The sequence below is a fragment of the Canis lupus genome, chromosome 27 (assembly GCF_011100685.1).
Source record: "Canis lupus familiaris isolate Mischka breed German Shepherd chromosome 27, alternate assembly UU_Cfam_GSD_1.0, whole genome shotgun sequence".
NCBI lineage: Eukaryota > Metazoa > Chordata > Mammalia > Carnivora > Canidae > Canis > Canis lupus.
This window is the reverse complement of record NC_049248.1, coordinates 36,942,082-36,968,552: the sequence shown is the minus strand read 5'-3', so window position 1 is coordinate 36,968,552 and position 26,471 is coordinate 36,942,082. Positions and strand designations below refer to the sequence as shown.

At 37.4% G+C, this 26,471-nt stretch overlaps 1 protein-coding gene across 3 annotated transcripts in view; it reads left to right on the top strand.

Annotated features, from left to right (window-relative positions):
* The window catches only part of NELL2 (neural EGFL like 2), a 381,289-nt gene that overhangs the window by 279,863 nt on the left and 74,955 nt on the right, over positions 1–26,471 (top strand). For all 3 annotated transcript variants that reach the window (XM_038577411.1, XM_038577410.1, XM_038577409.1), the window contains 2 exons: positions 2,928–3,050; positions 6,407–6,502. In XM_038577411.1, the coding sequence (XP_038433339.1) occupies positions 2,928–3,050; positions 6,407–6,502 (219 nt within the window). The remainder of the gene's footprint in view (positions 1–2,927; positions 3,051–6,406; positions 6,503–26,471) is intronic.

The window sequence follows — 26,471 nt, the reverse complement described above, 5'->3', positions numbered from 1 at the left end:
GGTCACAATTTACTGTTAGCTGATGATAGTAAGTGTAACCAACTCTAAGTAGTGTGAAAAATTCTAAAGTGACCATGCAAAGGAATTAATACTTTCTGTTTTCAAAGTATGTCTTGCTACCTTAATTAATATTTGAAATATCCCAAATAGAATGTCACCATAGTAAATTAGTTGAAAGGAAAAAAACACAGTTTAGGTTTTTGGTGGCCTCCTATGTGGCATCTTGTCTACAACTGAACAAATTGGGATTAGCTTAAATTATAAAGGTAGAGGAAGTATTTCCTAGCTTTAGTCCTCTGGTCATTTATTCTTTTAATTATTTATTTAAGAAACATCATTTGAACGCTGAAGTGAAATGAAGTACTAACAAAAGGACAAAATTCTTGGCGTGCCTGTCTGGCTCAGTCAGTTAAGCACCTGCCTTCAGCTCAGGTCATGATCCCAGGGTGCTGGGATTGAGCCCTATGTTGGGCTCCCTGCTCCACAGGGAGCCTGCTTCTCCCTTTCTCTCTGCTGCTCCCTCTGCTGTGCACACACACTCTCTCTCTGTGTCAAATAAATAAATAAAATATTTTTTAAAAATACAAAATTCTTGTCCAAAAATTAACAGTTCCCAGTAGGGCATGAAGATGGAGAATCAAGGAGAAATAGACATTTCTGATAAAATATGGTAACAGGGCCTTGTATGTGCTGCTAGGGAAAATAGCCAGCAGTCCCTAACTCTTCAATGGGAGGAGGGAAGAAATGTATTTGTACATAAAATAAGCCTTGTTAGTGTGTTCTTTAGAAGTGGTAGGAGTCTGCTTGGAGAATCCATGAGGCAGGCACCTCAGGCACAGGGAACGATGTGGGTAAAAGTGTGCGTGGGTGTATTTCCAAACCTGAAAACTGTCTTTACCCTTGGATTGCTCAGAAGCACGCTTACTCACTTCAGTGACCTTGGGAGTAGATGACAACAGCAGTAACCAGATACCGAATTGTGTAATTAATTAAAGTGTACGGGAATTATCATACTAGGTGCTAAACTGCATCTTGTTAGGTCCCTCCTCTACCCAGTGAGTTCCGTCTAATTAAGAAGACAACCAAGGCAGAGATGAAAACAGCATCAAATCAATCAGCAGCTGTCTTTAAAGAGCCTACGGCTGTCCATATAGAGATTTATGGATTAACTGCAGCACTTTGAATTGCACTGGGAAGAAAATTGGCAGCAGGTGCAAACTTCAGAGTGTAGATTTATTTTGCTTCAGGCAGCCCAACCCAGAGGAAGGTAGACTGCCCATTCCTGTCCCTCTGAAATTTTATAGTGGTCCAACAGTAGCCCCTATCAGGAGACCCATGTGTAATCCAGGTACTTTCTAATCTATTATCGATAGGCATGAATTTATAAAAACTGAAAGTTTCGGATACTAGATGATAAAGGTGGAATTTTGTACAATTTGGAAACTCAGCCAGAGATTTGGAGGATAAGATATCTATTCATGCAATTCTAAAACCTTAATGATTGAGAGCTCTCTTTCCTCTGAAAGATTATTGGGAATAACGTCTAAGAATTTTATTACAGAGCTATAGTTCAAACTATTATAACTTTGTGCTTAGATACAACACAGGGTATAAGATGTTAATCTTTATTTGAAAAAAAAATAGCATTCTATTTTAGTAGTTGAATGAAGTGATTTTAGTCTAATTCCAACATGCCCAAAGCAACTTTTTTCAAAGTTAGAGATACATTACTATTATAATATATTGTCTGGAATAATATATATATTGTCTAGAATACAGAGTTCTAAAACGAAGAGCAAATATATCTTTTTTGCTTTGATGATTTATTTCCTAGTGAATTAATAGCTCAGTTAATATAAGTGGATTAAAATATATTTTTAATTTTAGGTCTAAGTAGTATTTATGTAAGAGACCAAGTGATAAGTAGTGCCAGTAGGGATTTTGCTGAACTAGTTTGTATACATTTCCTCACTTACATTTCATTTCCTGCTCATCTGGATTTTGATGTCAGATCTGTTTTCTTTCTCATATTCGCTGCATTTATATTTTCCCCTGCATTTTATTCCCTGCATTTATATTTTTGCTGAACACTGAGCTAGAATTCCAACGTTACCTAATAACTCCTGTGAACTTGGGCAGGCGACTTATGTGCTCTGAGCCACTATTGACTCATTTTTAATATGGTCATAATGATATTGGTTCTGCCTCTCTCACAGGGGTGCTAGGAGAATCAGATGATTCAGTGCTTTCTGAAGTGTCAAGTTGCACACAGTGAAAGGAAGCATCATATTGATTGTATGTTTTAAAGTTTGCCTTTGCACATATCAAAAAGGCAAGTTGTCTTCTTTAACAGAACTCTGATGCATTCTTTGCAGAAGGAGAGAACTTCCTACGGAGATCAGATATTCTCCCGGTAGTTTGCATGGGTCTCTTTGTGTCTGGAAGTAGGGGTGTAGGTGTTAACAGGTGTTAACTGCACCCTAACTCCCAGAGCTTCAACTCCATTTTCCTGCAGGCCAGGATTCATGAAGCAATACACTCTCACATCCTTCCCTAGCACCCTTTTCATGCTACAGGGTGAAAGGTTAGGGACCAGATTTATGTCATGAGAATAACAACCACAGCAACTGTATACAGTGGCTCTGGGATCCACTTCTGAGAATTATCCACACTCTTGCCTCTCTTCTTCTTCCATCCCTTCTTCCTCTTGGTCTTCTGTCCAAATCCTTTTGCATTCAAGGTTTGTGAGTGTATAAACTATGTATGCCTGTCCAGAAAAGTATGCAATACTTCAAAAAGAGGAGCTCTTCTTTAATATATACTTTGTGTAGGTCTGTGTTTGAAAGAACCAAGATGCAGGTACAGTTTAAAATGCAGTCTCTTTGAAAATCTAGCCTTGAGTAACAAGATGGTATTTCTCATTTCAGAACATGATGAGTGTATCACAAATCAGCACAACTGTGATGAAAATGCCTTATGCTTCAATACTGTTGGAGGACACAACTGTGTTTGCAAGCCAGGCTATACGGGGAATGGAACCACATGCAAAGGTAAAAGATTTAAACACTAGTGCCTGTTCCATTAGGGTAATGCAGTCCATCTTCACCCCACTCCGCTCCTCATCACCGTTATTTCCCTCCTGGGTACTTCCCGCAGCCACTGAGAGCTTTGCAGTGTGGCTCACAGTCTCCCTCCCGGGTTATGGTGGTGTTTAAGTGGCCAAACTGTTCAACGATATTGATTTGATGGTCCTTGACCTTCACCACTGTGGTTTCCGTCTCTCTTCTAGTCCAGCAGACCATACCCATAATCACGCTCCAGCACTATTGTACGGAACTGTTCCACATGTGAAATCTTAAACTTCAACTTTTTATTGTCTCTTTTTTAAGACTTTATTTATTTATTCATGAGAGACACACGGAGTGAGGCAGAGACATAGGCGGAGGGAGAAGCAGGCTCCATCCAGGGAGCCCGATGGGGGACTCAATCCCAGGACCCCGGGATCGCGGCCTGAGCCAAAGGCAGATGCTCAACCACTGAGCCACCCAGGCATCCCTCAGCTTTTTATCGCCTTACCCCAAGTCCTCCTGCTTCCAGTCTGCCCAATCTGTTCTTTCCATGACTCTTGTTCTTCAATCTCTCTGACCCTTCCTTTTCTTTCAATTTGCCAGTCTCCTCCCAGGTTCCAATACTAATTTTTCAATCTAAATGTGACAGCTCTATTTTTTTTGGCAGTGCAGTCAACCCATTTGTTCTACTACCAAAATCCACTTTGAAATATCTCTGTTGGAATCAGTCTGGCAGTTTTTCTTCTCTACTCTCTTTGGAGCTCTTGAGTACTAATTCACTGGGGATATTGGGCCTCTATGTTGTAGTTTTCCATTTTTTACTGGTTTGTCAGTACCAATCGGTAATTCTTTTAAAAGGCCTATGGAGCTCAGATTTTCATTTCCATCGGTGGATATTCCAGCAATCATGCACCACCATCCACTAATTTACTCTTTCACCAATGCCCTCTTTTCCTTCATCAAATGGGCTTGCCTCCTACTTCACAAGGGAAATAGAGGTTCTATTTTGCACAAACTCCCATGGGCTAAAGTCCATAGTCATTATTATGTCATATAGATTTTTCTTATTGTTTGTATAAAAACTACCCATTTCTCAAATACAAGTGCCCATTATCGTGGAGTTTGCTAAAAACAATGTGCTATGGGCAGCCCTGGTGGCTCAGCAGTTGAGTGCCGCCTTCAGCCCAGGGTGTGATCTTGGAGACCCGGGATCGAGTCCCATGTCAGGCTCCCTGCATGGAGCCTGCTTCTCTCTCTGCCTGTGTCTCTGCCTCTCTCTTTCTCTCTTTGTGTGTGTGTGTCTCTCACTAATGAATGAATAAAATCTTTAAAAAAAAAAAACGTGCTATGGCACTGTGTATGTTGGAGGTAGGAAATAACTAGGGATGGCCCATGAGCATTGGTCTTTTTTTTTTTTAAGATTTTATTTATTCATGAGAAACACAGAGAGGAGAGAGAGAGGTAGAGACACAGGCAGAGGGAGAAGCAGGCTCCATGCAGGGAGCCTGACGTGGGACCCCCGGTCTCCAGGATCACGCCCTGGGCTGAAGGCGGAGCTAAACCGCTGAGCCACCTGGGCTGCCCTTTTTTTTTTTTTTTTTTTTTTTTTTTTTTTTTTAATGAGCATTGGTCTTAAGATCTAGTCTCCAGTATTTCATTGGATGCAGGTATCAATGGGCCAGAGGATTACTCTGCTTTGTAGAAGTCTATGGGAATCTTTAGAGCATTATGAACAGGCCTGTTCACTTTAAGGTCTAAATCCCAAAAGATTTTGTCAGAGAAACTAGACAAGTCCTGAGAAAGACCAGACATTTAAAGTCCATTGCATAGGGTAACTGAACGCCTAGGACTTCCTCAAAGCCCCCAGATATGCTGAGAATTTGCAGGGGAGAAGGGTTAAGATTTCATCTGAGAGCCCAACTTCTCACTCTTATTTCTGTTAATGTGAAGAATAAAGCTTAGATCATAACGAACTCTTGCAACCATGAGCAGATGCAGACAGGTAATTCTAATCTTTGAAGGAAGGAGAACTTTCATGGGATCCAGAATTTCTGCTTGAAGTTCAGACTATAGGTTGCTTGAATAAAGATGCTCCAGTTCATGTGTGTATCCTGCTGGGAAGGTCAAACACTGAGAGATAAGTAGTGTAGATGTAGGATCTGAATCACTGAGTCCTGCGCTGTGTCCTTACACATCATTCCAAGGAAGATATACACACGGTTTCATAGATGGACCCTTTAATACTTACTTAGGAGGTTTACATTCTCAAACTCTTTGCAAACCCTGGGTCCCTAAGTAAGCTTTTTGTCTAGGATGAAGATAGATTAGGACCTACAGCCAGAAAAGCCAGATGGCTTCTATGTGCCCCTTGCTTTAACTCAGCACCAGAATCTCAGTTGTCTACATTTTACCACTCAGAGAAAGTTCACCCTAACTAAGGAGAGGAAGCACATGCCCAAAAACAAGAGAAAAAGCTTTTACCCCAGTGCCTGGAAAAAGCTGATCTAATTCATCCTTTAAAGACCTTGCCAGGCTGAGAGAATGGCCCCTGAGAACAAGCTTCAAGTGGAAAGAGAAGCATCTCAGGGTACTTAGTCTTACCCATCTTGTTTTTCTCACCTGCTTTGAATCATGCAGCACATCTCAAAAGATCACCTTGCCATGGCTAGATCTTGGCTCCTTTTCCTAATCATAGGAAAATTTCCCTCACTCACAAACCCATTGTAATACAACAGGCTTTTCAGTGCCTTTGCTCTTGATCCTGGATCCTGACGTGTTCTCAGCAGAGGAATCCAAGGCTCCTTCTGAGACCACTACAGCAAACTCTTACCATTGGCCAGTTCATCACTGGACTGATTTAGAGCTTTGTGAAAGATGGGACATTTCTCTAACACTTGGCACATCGGCCAGTGTAGAATGATCAGAGTCTCATAGGAGTCGATCATTGCCTATTTCTTTATCTCAGGCTCTAGATGGTAGTTTGCCCCTCGGGAAAACTCTAGGATAGTTGCCATTTTTTAATGTCAAGCCAGACTATTACAATGAGATGCAACTCTAATTCTCATGTCTTCCTGTTATGTGAAGTTAGTCTTTTGTTAAAAGAAAAGGTAGTGTTTTATTCTGCAGGTGAAATATTTCTGTAATTTTGAAAAGAGTACTGTTTTACAAAATGGGTTGAAGTTTCTTACCTTCGTGGAAAATCTTCTATGAATTTGAAATTATAATAGCATATATAATTTGATGTCCGCATCTTCAAAGGAATAAAGGAAAAGTTGGGTTTGGAGTACCTTGAACTACACCTTGAAAATGCTAAAGTCATGTATCTGAATTATTTTTAGCATTTTGCAAAGATGGCTGTAGAAATGGAGGAGCTTGTATTGCCGCTAATGTGTGTGCCTGCCCGCAAGGCTTCACCGGGCCCAGCTGTGAAACGGGTAAGAATATCATTGCATCTTCTAGGAAATGAATTTTTACGCCTATGTATAAAGTAATCCATGAGGAAAATAATGTTTCAAGTTTCAAGTGGCTCTCAAAGCATGGCACGATTAATAAGGAAGCGCTGGGAGGGAGGAGGTGGGAACTTTCAGTGATGCGTACTCACTGGGCATTTTCCCAGAGTCATTCTATGGAGGTTTTGCAGCTATAATGACTAGGAGAATATTGAACTTTTAAAGAAAGATATGTGGGATTGGGCAGGATTTTGTGACTTCATACTTCATTTTACTCATTGGGAGCCCATTTTTCCCAGAATCTGGATGACTATATTAAAGCATAGAGTTCAAGTTTATGGCCAGCTCACTTCCTAGGACATACTTCTTCCTGCATCCACATTTGAGAATTTTTAATGTTTTTGCCCGGCTCATTCAATATTCATTCATTGTTATTTATTTACAAAATATTTGAAGTTTTCTACTTTCTAATTTCCTCATCCAAGTTCATTCTGAACTCGCTCTTTCTGATGGATACTAATATTAGAAACATAGATATATATGTATTATATATTGCATAATATATATAATTGTACAGTCTGCATATATCTTATGACCCACGCTAAGATATTTTGTCAATTGAAAACACACCATGAGAATATTAGCTCTTAAATTAAAATCAGGTTGATAGTAGTTTTGATTGCTTTGGGTTAGTGGGTTCTAATAGTAGATAACCTCAAAAATTCCATTATCCTCCCAAAGAGAAAGCTGCTGCCTCTAGTGATTGCTGATTGCCATCTTACATTACTTTCCATAAATCTCTATATAATAGATATGGTGCATGTCCTCACTCCACTTACAGAATCATCTGGTTTAATAAAATGCTGACAGATAAGAATGTGAGACAGAAAGTGTTTGGACCATTTGGGAAGTGAAAATTTCCCTGAATAGGTCTTGTCACTGTGCACAGAAGGATGCCCACAGAAGGGCTTGCATCACTAGATTATTTCTGTCTATAAGTACCTCTAAGCGATATTCTTCAAACTTCAGTGACTATTTGGTTACAAAGGTCTCTAATAGAAAATGGATAGTGGCCATATTGGAAATGCAAGATTCTTAAGGGACTCATTTCCTAAATCAGGAGTTCCAAACCCATTATGCATGTGACTCACCCAGAAGGCTTGTTAAAACTTGTTAAAAATACAGAATTCTAGTAATTAACTATCGTAGGATTTACTAGGTCAAAATCAGGCACTTCTAGTGCAGTGGTTCTGCAATGTTTCTATGCCGTGGCCTCCATCAGTACACCCAAACACATCAAGGTACGCTGTGGTCCTCCTGCATGTGTGTGGTGAATGTTTCCTGAATATGGTATTTGGTGCTGTTTCTAGTATAGAGTCTGGATACAGAAATACTGGCTTTTTCAGGACATCTCCATAGTGTGTAATTTTGAAATAAAGGCTGTCCCAGAACATCTGAGATGAATAATGGCCATGCCTAATTCTGCATATCATTCTTCCACTAGAAAAAAATGTTTCATATGAGAGTGTGAAAGTCTGAAATGGAATAAGATTGATCTTAGCAATGTAAAATTTAAAACTAGGGAGTTAAAAATAACCCAATAAATATTTAACTTTTTCTAATTATCTTTGAACGTTCAGTCTATATGAAGGCAATCCCAGACTTCCTCTAAGTAACTGAATATAGCAGCCAAGAGCTTCGAGGACAGAACACATGTGGGTTCAAAGTCTAGTCCTACCATTTACTTTTTATATGGCCTTTGGGCAAGTTGCATAACTTCTCAGTCCCTTGTACTATCTATATATCACCTTACTCTTCACAAGTCTCTTTCAAGATAGGTATTAGCTCCATTTGTAAACAAAAATATTGGGTTCAGAATGATGAGTTTTTTTTTGGAAGGCTCTAGAGTTAACAGCTGAATACAAAGGTCTTTCTACTTCTAAAGGCAGGTTTTGTTTTTGTTTTTGTTTTTGTTTTAATCTATATCAGCGTTTTTCAAAGTTTCTTCTGAAGTCTTTCTACTGCCAGGAGAGAAAATGTCTTCACTCAGGGCCATCCTGAAAAGGCCCACCACAAGGGTACATAGCATTTCTTCAAAAACTCATGTTAAAAAAAAACAAAAAAAAACTCATGTTTTTCCCTAAAAATTCATTCATTTCTATTCCATAATATATGAAAATATTTAACTTACTTAGTACCGTTGAGTTGAGTTGGTGCTTTAAGACATGGGTAATAGTTTGTCTCTGTCTTCTAGCATCTCCTGGCCTAATACCACATTTCACTATTTAAGAAGCAAGGCATTCCAGTCTCCTTCCTGAGGAGTTGTAATGATAATATTTGCCTCAAAGTATCTGTCCGAGTTATTACTCCAGGTTAGATCCTAATGTCCCTTCTAGCACCATCACTTTCGTTGACATAGTTATAGACAGAAGTTGTGCCTTTTAAAAAATAAATTTAGAGGAGAACCACATGAAATAATCTGTTCACCCATTTATTCAACAAACATTTATTTAGCATCTTTTATATGCTGAGCACTGATCTAGAAACAGGGTCTAGCAGTGAACAAAACTGAGGTCTTATCTGCATGGAAATTATATTCCAGTTGAGTTAGAGGGTCTAAAGTAGGAAAGTGAATAAATACATAAAATGCTATAGATATTTTAGGGTAATATAGTTGCTGTAATAGGTAATATAGTTGCTGTAAAGAAAACTAAAGGAGATAGTGTAAAATTATTTTTATTAACCTATGGCTCTTACATATGAGAGGTATTGTTATTATTGGTATTTACTTCATTAATAAAGGTAACTAACATCAGGTTCTAGATCAAGTCACAAAATCTCAGTGACTATTTCAAAAAGTGTTTGCTCATTCGCATCTCAGTTTGATATGTCAAATGTGGTGGTGGGGAGGGTTCAGGGGCATTATGATTAGGCCTGCTTAAGCCAGGCTCCTGGCTGTTGCCATTTGATGAAGAAGTCATGCCCAGCACAGACATTTTATTGCCACAGAGAAGAGGACCGCAGAGAAAGCATGGAGAATATACCCCAACTGGTACCGCCTCAGACCAGAAATGACATACATGTCCCTTCCTCTCACATACCATTGGTAAGAACTCATCACATGGACTTGAGGGGATTGAAAAATGTAGTTGAGCTGAATATCCAAGAAAATTAAACTGGTTCGTGATTATTAGGCCAGTTTTTTGCCATATCTTCTGGCTAGCATTGCTGGTACTATTTAAACAATCAAACCATTTTTTAACATTGTCTCATCTAATCAGGTGGAAGAACTGAGTTACTTCCTTTTCAACCACTGCCTTCTTTCCACCTCTGGTGGGGATCCTTAACTTGGAATTTCTGAACCTCTGCAGGTCTCTGGATGGACTTTGGGGATCCATGAAGTCCCTGAATATATATGTATGTGTACATTTTTCTGCAGAAAGAATTCAGAGCTTTTAAAGATAGCATAGGAGTTCTATAATTTCTAAATAGTTAAAACCACTAGGAAGAGAATATTCCATGATTTATAAGGAGAACTTCCACCACCTGTGGAAGGTGATCCAGATGCAAATATCCAGTATCTTCTAGTATGTTTCTTTGGGGCTTAAATCTCAAGACCCCACACTGAACACATCATTTCAATGACTCTTGGCTTACCTCTTCTCCCTCTTCTATTAACAAACCCTGGTTCTTCACTTCTAGTCTTTATTTACCAAGTTTCGTTGGCCAGTGAAGAAAGAATCACCCACCTCTTATCCCCTTTCATCTTCCATCAAGTCCTTTTGATTCTCTTCACTAGGGTCTATTTCTTTGCCTTCTGGCTGGTACTTCAGTAGTTCGGGGCTCTCGGGTATATCTCTCTCCAGTCAATTCTCCATAGAGTATCTGAGCACAAATATCTGACCTCACATTTCTTGACATGACCTGTATGGCCCTTCAAGATTTGTCTCCTGATTATCTACCCAGCTTTCACCCTCTTGTCTTTCCGTCTCTTCACCTCATTTACAGCCCTAGGCGTTGAGTCTCATGGGGGTGAAGTATGTATCTTGTTCATTTATGAATCTTCAAAACATATTGGTGAATAAATAAAGACATACATGAGTGGCCAATTAAATGAGGAGGTAAAAGATGATGTGGCTGCATACATATTTGCTGGACTTTATTGTACATTGGTTTAAAGAGGCCTTCAGGGTCATCTGGTCCTAAACTTTCATATGGCAGATGACATAATCGAGGCACAGAAGGGTGAAGTGACTTATATAAGGTGTTTCATTATAGATACTGATCTGCAATTTAGAACTCAGGTCTCTGATTCAAAGTCTAGTGTTTCTCTTTTCCTTCCTTCCTCCCTCCCTTCCTTCCTTCTTCCTTCCTTCCTTCCTTTTCCCCCCTTCCTTCCTTCCTCCTTCCCTCCCTCCTTCCCTCCCTCCCTCCCTCCCTCCCTCCCTCCCTTCTTCCTTCCTTCCTTCCTTCCTTCCTTCCTTCCTTCCTTCCTTCCTTCCTTCCTTCCTTCCTTCTTTCCTTCCTTCCTTCCTTTTTCCCTTCCTTCCTATTCCATGCTGTATGATCTGGAATTTATCCAATTACCTCTCATGAGGTCTGTTCTTTTTGTTTTCCCCACCCCTTCAACTGCCAAATAATTCTGTTGTCTTCATCAGTGAAGACCACAGCAGCTTTTCTCTCCCAAGGTAGAGAAAGCATCAAGACTGTCAAGATTTTATCTAAATTTTGGCCTGCTAGAGCTAGATGGTGCCTGATAGCTTAGAAAAGAGACTAATTCCTGGCCCCAGTGGCCCTCTGTTGAGCCCTCACAATGGTATTGCTGAGCAGGAAGTAATAGGATTTACTAATTTCTTGAAAGACAATCTTAATGTGCATGACATTTACCAACCCTTGTTACTCTGTTGAGGTCCCCCTAGCCCCCCTCCCTAATTTATTGAGTCTATTTATAAATTATCTTACTGAAATGGTTGAATCCTTTTACCAACTTCACAAAGAGGCTGCTATGTGTATTTTCTACTGAGCAAAATTAATTTTTCATGGCCTTCTTTTTTAGCCACTGTGTAAAATCACCCACATGTACAGCATAACTTCATTTTTAATTAAACATCCTAATATTCTATCAGGTGTTTAACTTGGATTTAGCAGGGTGATTATTTCTTGGATAACTCAATAAAATGTATTAGAAATCTCTATGCAGAGGTTTCACAGCTCTCTCATTGCCATCCTGTATTTGTTGCACAATCACTAAACCTCAGCAAACATGTGTCTGATGACCTCATTAAATATGCAAAGCTGTCTTAGTATACTAAAAGTAAATCTTTTAGTCATGATTTACAGCATAACTCAAAGAGATGTGACAGTCCCCTATAAGTAACTGCCGACTTAAATCAAATTAAAATGTTTATAACTGGGGAAAAGTTGGGATCAAATGGCAATGCTAAAAAAGATAGGCTGTAATAGCAAAGAAGAGGAGATTAGACATTTTGGTGATAAATGGCTTCTTTTTTTTCTGTGTGTAAAATAATGGGTTTCTTTGCCACAGATCAAAACATGGAGATGAGATTTTAATTATTTTTAGTGAGTAGTTAAATGAATATAAATTCAGGTTGCATTCCTAAGTGTTTATGTAGCTTTTTAATATCTGTAGTTTCAAAATGATAAAATTAAGCATGAGGCATATATGAATGTTGCTTTACTTCAAAGGTAACTATAAACTGCTGGAGGTTGATTGATTTTTAAAAGTCTACATTATTACTGTTATAGTGTAGGTAATCAAAAATCCGTTAATTCATTTATAGTAACAAAGTTATTTTGTTAGTTGTATGTACAGTTAGCATTTATTATTAATGTCAAATTGTGTTATATTTCCTGATATGGTTAAATTAGCACATTTTTCACCATTAAAGGAATATATTGATTCAATTTCATGATCATGTAGCTTTCTTTTAAAGGAATATTTTTCAGAAGCTTACATTATTTTATGTCATTTCACATAGGAAGAAAAAAACTTCAAAGCAAGAGAAAATTCAAAACATTTCTGGTATAGCATACTTTTTTTTTTTTTACCAAGATGATTCAAAGCAAAATTCCATCACCAAATGTGTATCTTTTTGTGGGAGGACAATTTTAGGAAGAATTTTGAGATAATATGGTTAATAAGGAAAGAAAAACTTTAGATACCTTTGTTTTATCAATACAGGTGATGGTTTTTAGTATTATTTTGAATTCATTTTTTTCTAGCTAAACAAATACAAATTTTATATGCAAAAAAACTATTCAATAAACTTTATTGTAATAAAGAAAACCCAGGATGAAGGAAGTTCAGCTTCTGATCCTTCACGGTGTCTATTGAAGTCACTTTTCCAGATTTGAATTTCTGAAGGGGAGAGACAAGACTCAGAGCTGATCATTTGGTGGTTTTCATAATGTGGGATCCTATACCCATGGACGGATCTGTTACCTTGCTTAAGATAGACTCTCCAGTCATACTTCTTGAGATGCTTCTGGTCTTTAAACCTGCTATCTAATGATAAAAGTGATTGAATCATATTTGATGAATGAGTGTGTTTTAATGAACCTTGGATAAATTAGGGATTTAGATCTCAATGTGATATTTTTCTTGTTATAAATTTTTTTTTTAAAAAAAGGAGAAGAAACCAAAGAACTCTCACTGAAGGCTTTTTGACCATGTACTGAGTATGAATTAACTTGGGTATTTAATATCTATCTTCTCTTTATGTAGGCAATCCTTAACCTTTTCAAAATAACCCTTGAATTGATTAATATTATGCCAAACCCTGAGCTTCCTGGAAGCACTTAACATAGTGGTTTAGAATATTAAAAACTGAAGTCAGAGACACATGAATCGGCATGAGTCCTAGCTCTACTGTTGACTAGCTGTGTGATCTATTCTGTTATTTCATTTTTCTATGTCTTAATTTTTGTATGTATGAAATGGATGATAATATCTATCTCATGGGTTTATTCTAGAAATTAAATAATGTAAGCAAGGCATACAGCATCATTCTGGAATGTGATAAGTACTCAATGAATGATATCTGATGTGATTGTATTATACATTTTAAGTAAAATGTTATGTATAGAACTGTTTGAAGCTTTGGAATCCATTGCGTTAGCTGGAGATACCCTGAGATATTATAAATAAGGGTTAGGAGTAAGAAACAATTCTAGTTTTCTTGATTCACTTATAAACCAACTTTAAGTATAGTTTTACTAATTTAGCAATTTGCGTTCTTTACATTTACTTAAAATTGCTTTATTTTGATTCCAATGCATATCTTAAAAATTAATGTTTTATGGAAATCTAAGTCTTTGTACTATTCAAAAAGTAGTTAAAAGTTCTTAGTGTTAAATCTCAAAGTCATTTTTCCAAGTCCTTCAGGTTAATTGGAAAAAATCTTACTCTTTCCATGTATCAGTCATGTATAATAGATAACAATTCTGATGGGGAAATATTTCAGACTCTTTTATTGTAAGGCCTACCTAATTAACATTGGAAATGAGTACATATCATGGAGTTAATATAAGGGGAAAAAATAGCTTCAAGCTGTTAGAGGGCAGTTCTCCAAGAAAAAAAGCCTAATGGAATTATTTGGGAATTTGGAAAAGATCTTCAGTTTTGCTTTAAAAATATTGATAATTTTTTTTCAGTGAGTCAATTATGAATATAACATATTATAATATACCCTTGAATTCCTAAGATTCATTCCCCCTTCTTATTTTTTATTACTCAAAACAAACCAAATAAAGTTATTTTTATATTTTTAGTTGCTATTATTCTAAAATTAATCAACTGATAGTTCGTTAAGAATTTCAACAAGTAGTATATGCACATAGTATAAAATTTAAAAGGACAAAGAGCATATAATGAAAAGTAAATTTTCTTTATACCCTTTTACCAATCATTGCTTCTTCCTACACTTAACAATATATCTTGGAACTCATACTATCACTATATCCTCATTAGACAGAGTGATTTAAATAAGAAAGCCAGTCTTATCAGAGCAGATTTTAATCTGTACCTCTGTGGTTGCCAATAAGAATCCACATTTTGGGGACCAGATCTTTCTCTTCCTTTGGGCAACCCCATACTTTGATTGGAAATGTTCTGTAATTTTCTTATTCATAAATTCCAAATTTTTTTACATAGATAAACTGATGAACTTTTATTCATTAGAAGTATGATAGTAGGACAGAATTCATATCCTGAGAAGACATGTGAACATGATAAAGACATGAAAGTTATCAGGGTCCTAGTCTTCTTTAATCCAGAATATCTCAAAGATACAACATTTAATTCACACTCAGATTATTTTTGCTTTTTGCATTCTCTTTCTACCTTCTGTGCTTTGTTTCTTTCTTCCTGAAGGACCTCCTTTAGTACCCTCTCAGGGTGGGTCTGTTAGTGGCAAACTCTCACTTTGGTCTGAAATGGGCTTTATGCCATTTTTACTCTTAGGTTAGTTAGGTGTCGATTTCTAGCTTGCTCTACCTCTAGAACACTGTGAAGGAGGTATCCCATTGCTTTTCAGGCCTCTGAGGCTTCTGTGTAGAAGTCGACTGTCAGTTCGATTGCAATTCATTTGAAAATCCTTTTTTGTCTAATTGCTTTTAAGATCACCTTTTCCCTGGGGTTTGTGGTTTCACAAATGCTTTGTGCCTGTAGTTGAATTTATATTTATCTTGCCTGGGGATCCTTTAGATTATTGAATTGAAGGAATCATCTTTTTTATCCATTTTGGAAAACACAGTCCTTATCTCCTTAAGCATTGTTTCTCTCTCGTTCTCTTTATTCCTCCTCTTGGCTTTCCTCTTGGATATATGTAGGCTCTTATCTTTCTGTATTTCTTCAACTTTCTTTGGTATTTTCCATCTCTTTATCTCTCAGTGCTGTGCCCTTTGTGCTTTCTTCATATCTATCCCCTAGTCTATCAGTTATCTGCTCAGCTTTTCTAATCCTTTGTTTAGCTGATCCATTGATTTTTTTTTTTTTTAGTTCAATAACTATCTTTTTCACTTCTAAGAGTACTCTTTTTCAAATTTTTGGTTCTTTTCCCCTTTGTTCATAGCCTTGTGATTTTTCATTCCTTCTTTTATGTCTTTTAACAATTTTAAACATGCTTATTTACATTGTCATCTGTATCACATTGTTCTATCATCTGAGTTTAAGGGGATCTAAATCTGCCTTTTATTATGCTTGCTGACTATTGCCCCTGATGCAGTGTTTCCTCTTGTGTTTTGTGCTTTTGATGTCTACTGTTACCTTCATTGAAGATTTACCCGTAAAACCTGAGGTCTTTTCCCTCCAGAGAAATCTTGCTTTTGCCTCCCAGGTATGTAAGGAATATTACAATTGATGTTTGTGTCAATTTCCTTGCCAGGTAATATACACACTAGTGACAGAAATTGAAATCTCGTAACTCTTTAAGAGAAACGTTTTTTTCTCCCCACCTGAATATAGGCAAAAATAGTGTCTCTTCCTAATCTCTTGTGATAGTGGGTGTTTTGTGTGTGTGTATCTATCCTATACTTAAACTCATGCAGAACTGTTCAAGGAAGTCTTAGACCTTGTATGGGACCAGGTCCTCTCTGCTCTCATATGTGAGAGTCCAGATCTGGTGTTCAGCTTCCTCATGAGCTATATAGGAATTTCCATTTTTTTAAATGAGCTGACTTATGAATTTAATATAATATATTTTTAAGCCATGTGTTTGTAGAAAGGTTTTCAGGTTATGCAGTTCTCAATATTGCTGGAATTAGAAAGAAAATTACGTAAGTATGATATTGTTGATGCTGCTGGGAGTGAGAAATTCTAGTCACTCATAAATCTGCAGTGAGGGGAAATGCATGGTGGTTATATGAATATGGGGTGGAATAAGGGGAGAAACGATGATAAGAGGACTAACTTTATGGAATTCAATAGGAATGGAGCTGGGATGTGGCTGCTTCTTTCTCTTCCCTAAATTTCTGATGTTCCTGAGAAGAGTCTGTACTTTTTCCTAAAGGGTCCTCATCAATGGTTAGTCTCCATTTCATTCTTCATGTAAGCTTTGTGGAAGAAGCCACTGAGATATATACTTTTTTTCATAACAATCATCTTTATCTGCTTATTGGTGACTGTTTTGGGGGGCCCCTAGGTGGTGCAGTCAGTTAAGCCTCCAACTTTTGGTTTTGGTTCAGATTGTATTCCCAGGGTCATGAGATGGAGCCCCACATCAGCCTCTGTGCTCAGTGCAGAGTGTGCTTGAGATTCTCTCCCCTCCCCACTTGTGCTCTCTCTCTAAAATAAATAAATCTTTAAAAAAAAAACTCACTGTTTTTTGAGAGACTACAATATATTCTAGGTAATTTTTTAAAGATTTAAATGAAAATATGGTCTACAAGGGTTAAACATCAAAATGGGTATAGAGTCAAGTCAAAGAAGTGAATCAGATTTACAAATAACATGATTTGTGGAGGGTAGTTAATAGGACAGAAGACAGAACAAAGATCCAAAGTTATTCAGATTCCAGGAACAATGGGATTAAATTAACACTATGACATGTAACACACGTATCAAAGTACCTTCTGTAGTCGTCCTGTCCATTAAGACTACACTGCTTCTACTAGTATTTTATTTTTAGATTCCTAATTCTTATCTCTTACATCTTGGATCTATGTTCATTATGTCTTTCGCCATACCCTTGTTTTTCTTCTTTTCCTCGGTTGCCTTCCCCTCCTCCCCTTTTACTTGGTCCCTCCCACTGGAGCATGGGCTTCTTGAGAGTCGAGGTGAAACCTACAATTTTGTCTTTCTCATAGGACTTAGCATCACATTTTACATCTAGTAGGCAGGCAATGAATATTAATGAAATATAAGTGCACCTTTGCCTTTGGGTTAAAAAAACAATTATACAAGATAGAGAACTTTAATAGTTTCATGCTTTACTTGACTGCTGATTCCAAGCATGATCCAAAGTAAAATGCATATTTAGCCTGTGCTAGTACAGAGTATACAAAACAATATAAGTAATAGTCTCCCTGAATTCTACACACTTAATCCACAATGGGATGTTGTGTTCACTTTGGCCAACAGATTTTAAGAGGTTACTGGCAAATGGGAGTGTGATCAGGGAAAAGTTAGCTGGGAGATGGAAGTTGTTGTGGATAGTAGAAGAGGATAGTTGAATAAACCTGAATAAACCAAGAACCGAAATAAAGAAGAAAACTAAAAGGCAGCATGAAAATACCCTCAAATACACGAAGGGCTAAACTAGTGTGAGGATTTTGAATTAGGTTCTTGTGTAGCTCTAGTGTGTGCAAAACTAGTAAATTAACCAGCAGCTTCAAGTAAATATGCTGATCACAAGAACCAGATGAAAATGGGACGCACCAGCCTGCATGTTCAAATAGAATCTAGATGACCAGATGTTAGGAAACATAGGGCCCATGGGATTTACCCACCGGATCTAGATGGCCTAGTTTGTGGAGGTAATCTAGGACTCTTGTTTCAATTTTTCATAATAGTAGCTATTTTAAACTGTATGTCTAAGGATACTTCCTTTAATAATAAAGAGGTAGTGTAGCTTGATATTTAAGAATTTGAGAAGGGGCTGCGAAGATGACTCTCTAGGTATAATTACAAGCTCTCCCACTGACTGCCTTTGTGGACTGGGACAAATCACTTAATTTTGTGTGTCTCAGTTTCTTTGTTTTAAAATGGAATGATAAGAATACCTATTTTATTGCATTATTGAGGAGTCGAGTCAACAGAAGTGGTTCAGTAAATGTTAGCTATTATTAGGACCTCATTCCTAATCCCTACGATAACCCTTTATAGTTATTATCACCTGCTGAGGAAACTGAGGTTCACAGAGATTAAATAATTTGCTCTGGGCTGTATAGTCAGTGAAGTGAGGAAAAGGAATCATGCCCAGGGCTGATGAATTAATCTGCCCTCTATCTGCTCTGATATTTGGCCTCCACTGCATCATAAAGATGATTAAATGCCTTTGAAATGGCAGCAAACTTTATGGAATAAAGGTGCCAAATTATCTAAATTAAACATTTATTAAGCTCCTGTGCACGCACAGCACAACGTGACATGTATGAAGATGCAGAAAGTAAAATGCAGTTATTCTCTCTTGGGAGTTTTTATCTCTGGCTGATGCCCAGGGGAGCATTTTATCTAAATAACCAAGAAAGAACAGGTGGGTTCAAAAATAATAGTAATACCTTTTAAGTGATTGCTAACTACTAATCTTGTCTGGTATAGTAACCCCAGAAGAAATTGCTCTTCAAAAGAATGAATTCTGGAGCTGTAATCCCAGCAGCTGTAATTTACAGGGGAAGGCTTCATGATAAACTCCTACTGGTGGGACCTAGGAGGCAAGCAAACAGCTGATTAAATGTGTGAAAAGTACACTCTCAAGTGTTAGACAGGGTTTTCATTGCCGATTTTTCTCAATATTCATGTCTGAGGATAATTATAAGACTGAATAGGAATGAACTTGGACCTCCTGTTTAATAGAAATCCTTAACAAAACAAGTTAAACAAATTCTCTGATATTCTTAGTCTTTTAAGATGTGGAACTCTTTCTTGTCCTTCTTCGATGAGGTGTGTTTTCATTTGCTTTGAGCAGCCTTTTAAATATAAATCATTCACTCAAGCATGTTTTTATTCTTCAGATTTTAAAAGGCCCAACTCCAGTCTTAAAATTAACCTTAGCTTGTCCTTTTTATATGAAGCTGAGTAAATTTTTACTACTTCTTATCATTCTCTTTAACAGTGTTTAATTCAAGGAAAAATAAAATCAGTTGACCATAATTGACATTTTTTGCTTGAAAATCAATCAATATAAATGGACTCTGTAAACATGAAAATTTATTATTCATTGTGATCTTCTTGGTTTTGAACATTTATAACCAAAAGAAATTAATTAAAACGTAGGTGACTATGAACAGCCCTAACGAAGCAAGAGTCAAGAGTAAGTTTCATATTACAGAATGCATAGCCTTTATTCAGTGAGTGATGGGAAGGAGGTTCTTTCCATAAATCATAAAACTTAATTATAAACCAAAGGGTGCTGAATCTGTTACGCAGATAACTGTACCCTACACTGCATGAAAGGCAAGATTAGTTAAGTGTCTAAAATCAATAAGATGAGAATCAATCAGTTAATTTTAGTAGGAGCAAAATGGGGGAATTGTTAGATTTTCTTGGAATTATTAATAAATGTGTTATCTGAAATTAGATATTTATCTTCAAGTTTACATTCTTGAAAGGTAAGTATAAGCATACTTCATTTTACTGTGCTTTGCTTTACTGCACTTCACAGATACTGTATTTTTGCAAATTGAAGGTTTATGGCTATGTGGTGTCAAGCAAATGTATTGGCACCATTGTTCCAACAACATTTCATCACTCTCTGGATCTGTGTCACATTTTGGTAGTTCTCATGATATTTCAAACTTTATCTTAATTATTATAATTGTTAGGGTGGTCTGTTATCAGTGATCTTTCATGTTACTATTGTAATTGTTTTGGACCATCATGAATCGCCTCCATATAACACATCAAAATTAGTTGGTAAATATGTGTCCTGACTGCTCCACTGACCCAACCATTCCCTGATCTCCCTCTCCTTGGGCCTCCCCATTCCCTGAGATATAACAATATTGAAATTGGGCTAATTAATAATCCTACAGTGGCCTCTTATGTGTTCAGGTGAAAGAGCCACACCTATCTCACTTTAAATCAAAAACTAGAAATGATTAAGTTTAAATGATTAAGTTTAGTGAGGAAGTCATGTCAAAAACCAAGATAGCTTAGCTTGAAAGCTAAGCCCCGTATGCCAAACAATCAAGTTGCAAATGCAAAGGAAAAGTTCTTGAAGGAAATTAGAAATACTCCTCTAGTGAATGCACAAATGATTTTTTTTAAAGTGAAAGTTTTCGTAATCTGGATGGATCATAACATAGACATAAAAGTGCAAGGTGAAGCAACAAGTGCAGATGGAGAAATACAAGTTATCCAAAAGAGCTAATTAAGGTAATTAATGAAGATGACTACACTAAACAGACTTTTAACGTTGAGGAAATAGCCTTTTCTATTGGAAGAAGATGCCATCTAAGATTTTCATAGCTAGAGAGGAGAAGTCAATGCCTTCCTTCAAAGCTTCAAAGATCAGACTAACTCTCACTAGCAGCTGATGCAGTTGATCACTTTAGGTTGAAGGTAATGCTTATTTTCCATTCCAAAACCCTAAAGCCCATAAAAATCATGCTAAATCTACTCCGCTTGTGCTCTGTAAATGAATAACAAAACCTGGATGACCGTATATCTGTTTACAACATGGTCTACTATTTTAAGGCCACTGTTAAGACATGCTTCTCAGAAAAATGGTTCCCCTCAAAATATTACTGCTCACTGATAATGCATCTAGTCATGCAGGAGTTTGGATGGAGATGTACAATAAGATTAATGTGGTTTTCATGCCTGCTAATACAGCACCCATTCTGCAGCCCATGCCTCAAGGAGTAATTTTGACTTTCAGGCCTTATTATTTAAGAAACACATTTTGGGAGGCTATAACTGCCACTGCCATAGATAGAGATTCCTCCAATGTACGTGGGCCAAGTAGATCGAAAGCCTTCTGGGAGGGAAGGCCATTAAGAACATTTGTAATTCATGGGGGTGGCCAAAATATCAACATGAATAAGAGTTTGGGAGAAGTAGATCCCAGCCCTCGTGAATGACTTTGAAGAGTGCAAAACTGTAGTGGAGGAAATAATTGCAGATGTATGGAAATAACAAAAGAATTAGAATTAGAAGTGGAGCCTGAAGATATGACTAAATCGCTGCAATCTTATAAAACCGTAGTGGATGAGGAGTTGCTGCTTATAGATGAGCAAAGAAAATGGTTTCTTGAAATGGAATCTACTCCTGGTGAACATGCTGTGAAGATTGTTGAAATGACAACAAAGGATTTAGAATATTTCTTAACCTTATTTAATAAAGTCGTGACCGACTTTGAGAAGAGTAACTACAGTTTTGAAAGAAGTTCTACTGTAGATAAAATGCGAACAAACCACATCACATGCTACAGAGAAATCATTCATGAAAGAATCAATATGGCAAACTTCATTGTTGTCTTATTTTAAGAAATTACCACAACCACCCCAACCTTCTACAACCGCCACCCTAATCAGTCAGCAGCCATCAACATCAAGCAAAGACCCTTCACCAGCAAAAAGATTATGACTTGCTGAAAGTTCAGATGATTCGTATTTTTTAACAATAAAAAATTTTAATCAAGTTATGCACATTGATTTTTTTTAGACATGATGCCATTTCACACTTAATAGAGTATAGTGTAAACAAACTTTTATATGCACTGGGAAACCAAAAAATTCATTTGATTTACTTTATTATGATTTCCATTTTATTGCTGTGTCTGGAACCAAGACTGCATTATCTCCAAGTATGCCTATAGAAGGGAGATATTTGTTGTACTATACTTGTATTCATTGACTCTGTTTTTTTTTTTTTTTCCCAGAAAAGTGTATTTTTTAATTCAAGTAACTGCAAATAGGAAAGTTGATGGGGTATGGGGATGCCCAGGCTGGGACATATAATGTCTACCTCCTCCCCGGCAGAACAGGTCTACACCCTCAATGGTCAGTGCAAATGCCCCCTTCCTCTCACTCTGCTGCAGTATCCTAGGTGCAGGACCCCCACCTTCCCTGGGACAGGGGTATACATGTTCACCCTAGAGCTTACCCCTCTACTGGAATGGCTCTCTTGCAAATCACATATAACTTCTTAATCACTATTTTCAAAGTATTCATATTTCTTGAGCTTTGTGCAGCATTTGATATTACCAAAATGTTTCCAACAACACCCGTTTTCGTTGGTTTCTTTGACATGATATTTTCTCCAGACTCTAATATTGCAACAACGTCATGTACTAGGTGTTTCAACTCATATTTTTAAAGGAAAGGATAGAGAAATAAGTGAATTGCCCATGTGATAATAGATATCAAATTGAAGAGGTTGGAATTAGGGATGCCCAGATGGCTCAGTGAGCATCTGCCTTTGGCTCAGGGCACAATCCAGGGGTCCTGGGATCGAGTTCTGCATTGGGCTCCCAGCAGGGAACCTGCTTCTCCCTCTGCCTGTGTCTCTGCTTCTCTCTGTGTGTCTCTCATGAATAAATAAGTAAAATCTTAAAAAAAAGAAGAAGAAGAAGAAAAAGAAAAGAAGAAGAAGAAAAGAAGAAGAAAAAGAGAGAAATAAAGAATAAAGAGAAAAGAAAAGAGCAAAAGAAAAGAAGAGAAGAAAAAAGAAGGAGAAGGATCAGAGCTTCTTCGTCATACTCTTCGCCTACCTCCTCCTCGAAGCCTCCTACCTCCTACGAAGAGAAGCTCCTCAAAGAGCAAAAGTAGTAGTTGTTGTTGAAGTTGGAAATAAACACAGGGCAGTGTAAATCCAAAGCCCATCTGTAAAACACTACATGGTATCAACATGGCAGCTTCTATACAGGTGAGCTTTAATTGCTGTTACTTTCTGCCTGTCTGAGTGCCTTTGTTCATATTTTTTCTTCTTCTTCTCATCTCCTGAATGTGGAGATTAAATTACACACTTGATCATCTCTTTTCTTTCTTAATACTATCTCCTAAGTGGTGCTCAGCCACCCCTAAGTCTTCAAAAGGAGTCATCCTGTCCAGATAGCTGCACAGCTTAACTTCCAAATCCCAGGGGGCTGCAGGTTATTGTCACTTGGACATTTTACACTACAACCTGCTTGTATTACCTGCATCCTGAATGCTTTCCTTTCTCCATGTTGGAATCACCCAGGCATGAAACTCCACCATCTCCTTTCATTTCCTTCCTTTCCCTCAGAGCAACAGCAGTACAAATAGTGTGTAGCAAAAGTGTAACCAAAGTTTTGAGGAGTATGGAGGAGGGTCAAAGGACAAAGAAGAGGAAAAAACTAAACTAGAGGTCCCATTTTAAAAAAAAATGCTTTGGCTGTTTCTTGCTACAGAGTCAGAGGCAGATTTTCCATTAAGCTAATGAAGCTTAAGCTTCTGCTCTACTCATCTGATCATACTTCTTCAAAAACATAAGAGGGCAGCCTGGGTGGCTCAGTGGTTTAGCTCCGCCTTCAGCCCAGGGTGTGATCCTGGAGACCTGGGATTGAGTCCCACATTGGGCTCTCTGCATGGAGCCTGCTTCTCCCTCTGCCTGTCTCTCTCTCTCTCTCTCTCTCTCTCTCTGTCTCTCATGAATAAATAAATAAATAAATAAAATATCTCTCTCTCTCTCTCTGTGTGTGTCTCTCATGAATAAATAAATAAATAAAATCTTAAAAAAAAAAAAACATAGGAGACCTAGCAATGTCCCCACCTGGCCATATATTTTTATAAAATTTGCAGTATATATTTTGGTAATCTCTTTGTCCTGAAAGGGTCCTCAAAATTATATCCGCTTCTGGTCTTATAGATTCACTCCTGTACAAAGTTAATTCTTTTTTTCTTTTTAAAGATTTTATTTATTTATTCATGAGAGAGAGAGAGAGAGAGAGAGAGAGGCAGAGACACAGGCAGAAGGAGAAGCAGGCTTCCTGCAGGGAGCCCCATGTGGGACTCAATCCGGGGTCTCCAGGATCAGGCCCTGGACTGAAGGTGGCGCTAAACCATTGAACCACCAGGGCTGCCCTACAAAGTTAATTCTTACCAGGCAAGACATCTCCCACTTTAAAGCCCTGGCATATTTACATTCTCTCTAGACTCTCCTTTTCCTGAGACTCTAATTTCTCTTCCTGTAGCTCTTGGTTTGAAACCTTTAAATTCCTCTCTTTTTCTCTCTCCTCCTACACATCCGGTTCCCCTATTCCCTCCTCCCCCCTCATGCTCTGGAAGGAGAGGAAGCATCAGCTCTTATGATGCTTCCTCAAAGAGGAAGATGCTTACCCAAAGAGGTCATCAAGTTGATATTTTCCTAAACCAAGACTTTTTCCTCTATTATAACATGCTGCTCTCATATTATGTAAAAATGACTTCACTTATAATTTTGAATTACTTTTTAAAATTCCTGACACATCAGCTGGTCATTATTGAAAACTCACCATATGCTAAACGTGGTGCTAATTGCTTTACATTTATTAACTCATTTTAATCATAAAAACTATACTCTGAGGCAGTTATAATTATTTCCAATAAAAAACCAATGCTTAATAAGGTTAAATAACATGTTCAAGGTCACATAGTAGGCATATGGTATGCTCTCAATTTAGACTGTCACCTCTAAGCCCAAATGTGTGCTTGTAACCCCTTTTCCATTTTATTATCCAGATACCACTCTTCTCTGAAACTCTCCTTGTTCTGTCCAACCAGAAGTATTCCTGCTTTGCTCTAAATAATCATGTTTGGGCCAGATTTATTCTACTCCTCTCAAATTACCTTGTATTGTTATTAATCTTAAAATACAAGAACGTTATCTTAAACTCTTTTGGAGCTCATTCCGTGCTTCATGGAAATCAATCCAGTAATTCATGGAACGGCTAAAAAAACAATTTGGATAAAGGAGATAACCATTATGAAATTCATAAACAGGGTACTTAATTCTGCTGAAAGGCAAATCATTTGACATCTTAAGCAGTATATTAAATATATGGCTTTTATCTCTTAAGTGATGAACCTGGCTGCATTTTGGAATTGTATACTTGTGTTGGGCCATTCACAGGAACTCGAAAATGCAGCATGTCATCTTTCCAGATGGGTGATATTGGCTACAAGGAGGCATCCTTAGTTGATAGGGGAAGTAACTATAAGCCTAGTTAGTGACTTACTAATGACAGCTCTCACTTGATTCTGAGAAATTTGCCTGTGGACACATATTACAAAAAAAGAATAATTGAGTACTGACATAGATTGGATTAGGGTGCATATGTTTAAAATTGTTAGTTATGAGTTTTACAGGCATTAATATGACTCAAGGAGGGGAGTATGAAGAGGGGGCAGGGAAATTTTCTCAGATGGAATCAGTATATGAACAGAGTGAGATTGAAACTGAGCACCTATTATTTGAATGACTGAGATTCAATAGGAACAAGTATGGTATTTGGTAGATAGAAACAAATTGGCAATTTCTAGCATAAGAATGGGTCTGTGCAAATATTCTGTGAGGAGAACTTAAACAGGCATTCTGGTGAAGAGATTTTGATGTGCTTTTGTTATCACAAACAAAATCAAGAAGAATACTTAAGAGTAACCTTAAAGGATGTACATTTAGTCTACATTGCTTAAAAGCAGTGCTTCTTTGCACTTGGAAAGATGGCCTGTAATAAACTTTTTTATTTTTGTATGAATTTAAATGCCATAAAAGACATATCATGGTGTCTAGCAGTTTTTTTCTCACTGAACTGACAGAAATAAGCATCTATTGTAGTGTAAGGCTGGTCGTCAAAAGAGTTTTTAAAATGTAGGCAGACCAACACGATCAAAGGTGTGAGCTTTGGAATCAGGATGCTGAAGTTCATTCTCCCAGTTTTAGCACTTATAGGGTATGTGGGACTTGAGTGAGTGACTCCATTTTCTTTTCTTCTCCCAGCTTTATTGAGAAATAATTTTGTGCTACAACATGTTACCATCAAAATTATTAGGATAGAAGGGTTATTTTTTGAAGGGAGTTAGAATAGCAACCCTTTTGGAGAGCAAGGATTTTGCCCAATTTCTTCCCACTATACTCCCAGGACAATGCCTTGCACAAAGTACCTAGAACAGTCCTGACGCAAAGTAGGTGCTCAGCACACATGTGTGAAATGACTAAAAGCATAACCATCTCACATGCAATACACATGAACAACTATCCCTCATCTAAAACACTAGTTGTTGAATGAGATGCTGAAATAAGCATTTTAAATATAAAGTTACTTTAGTTGCCCTT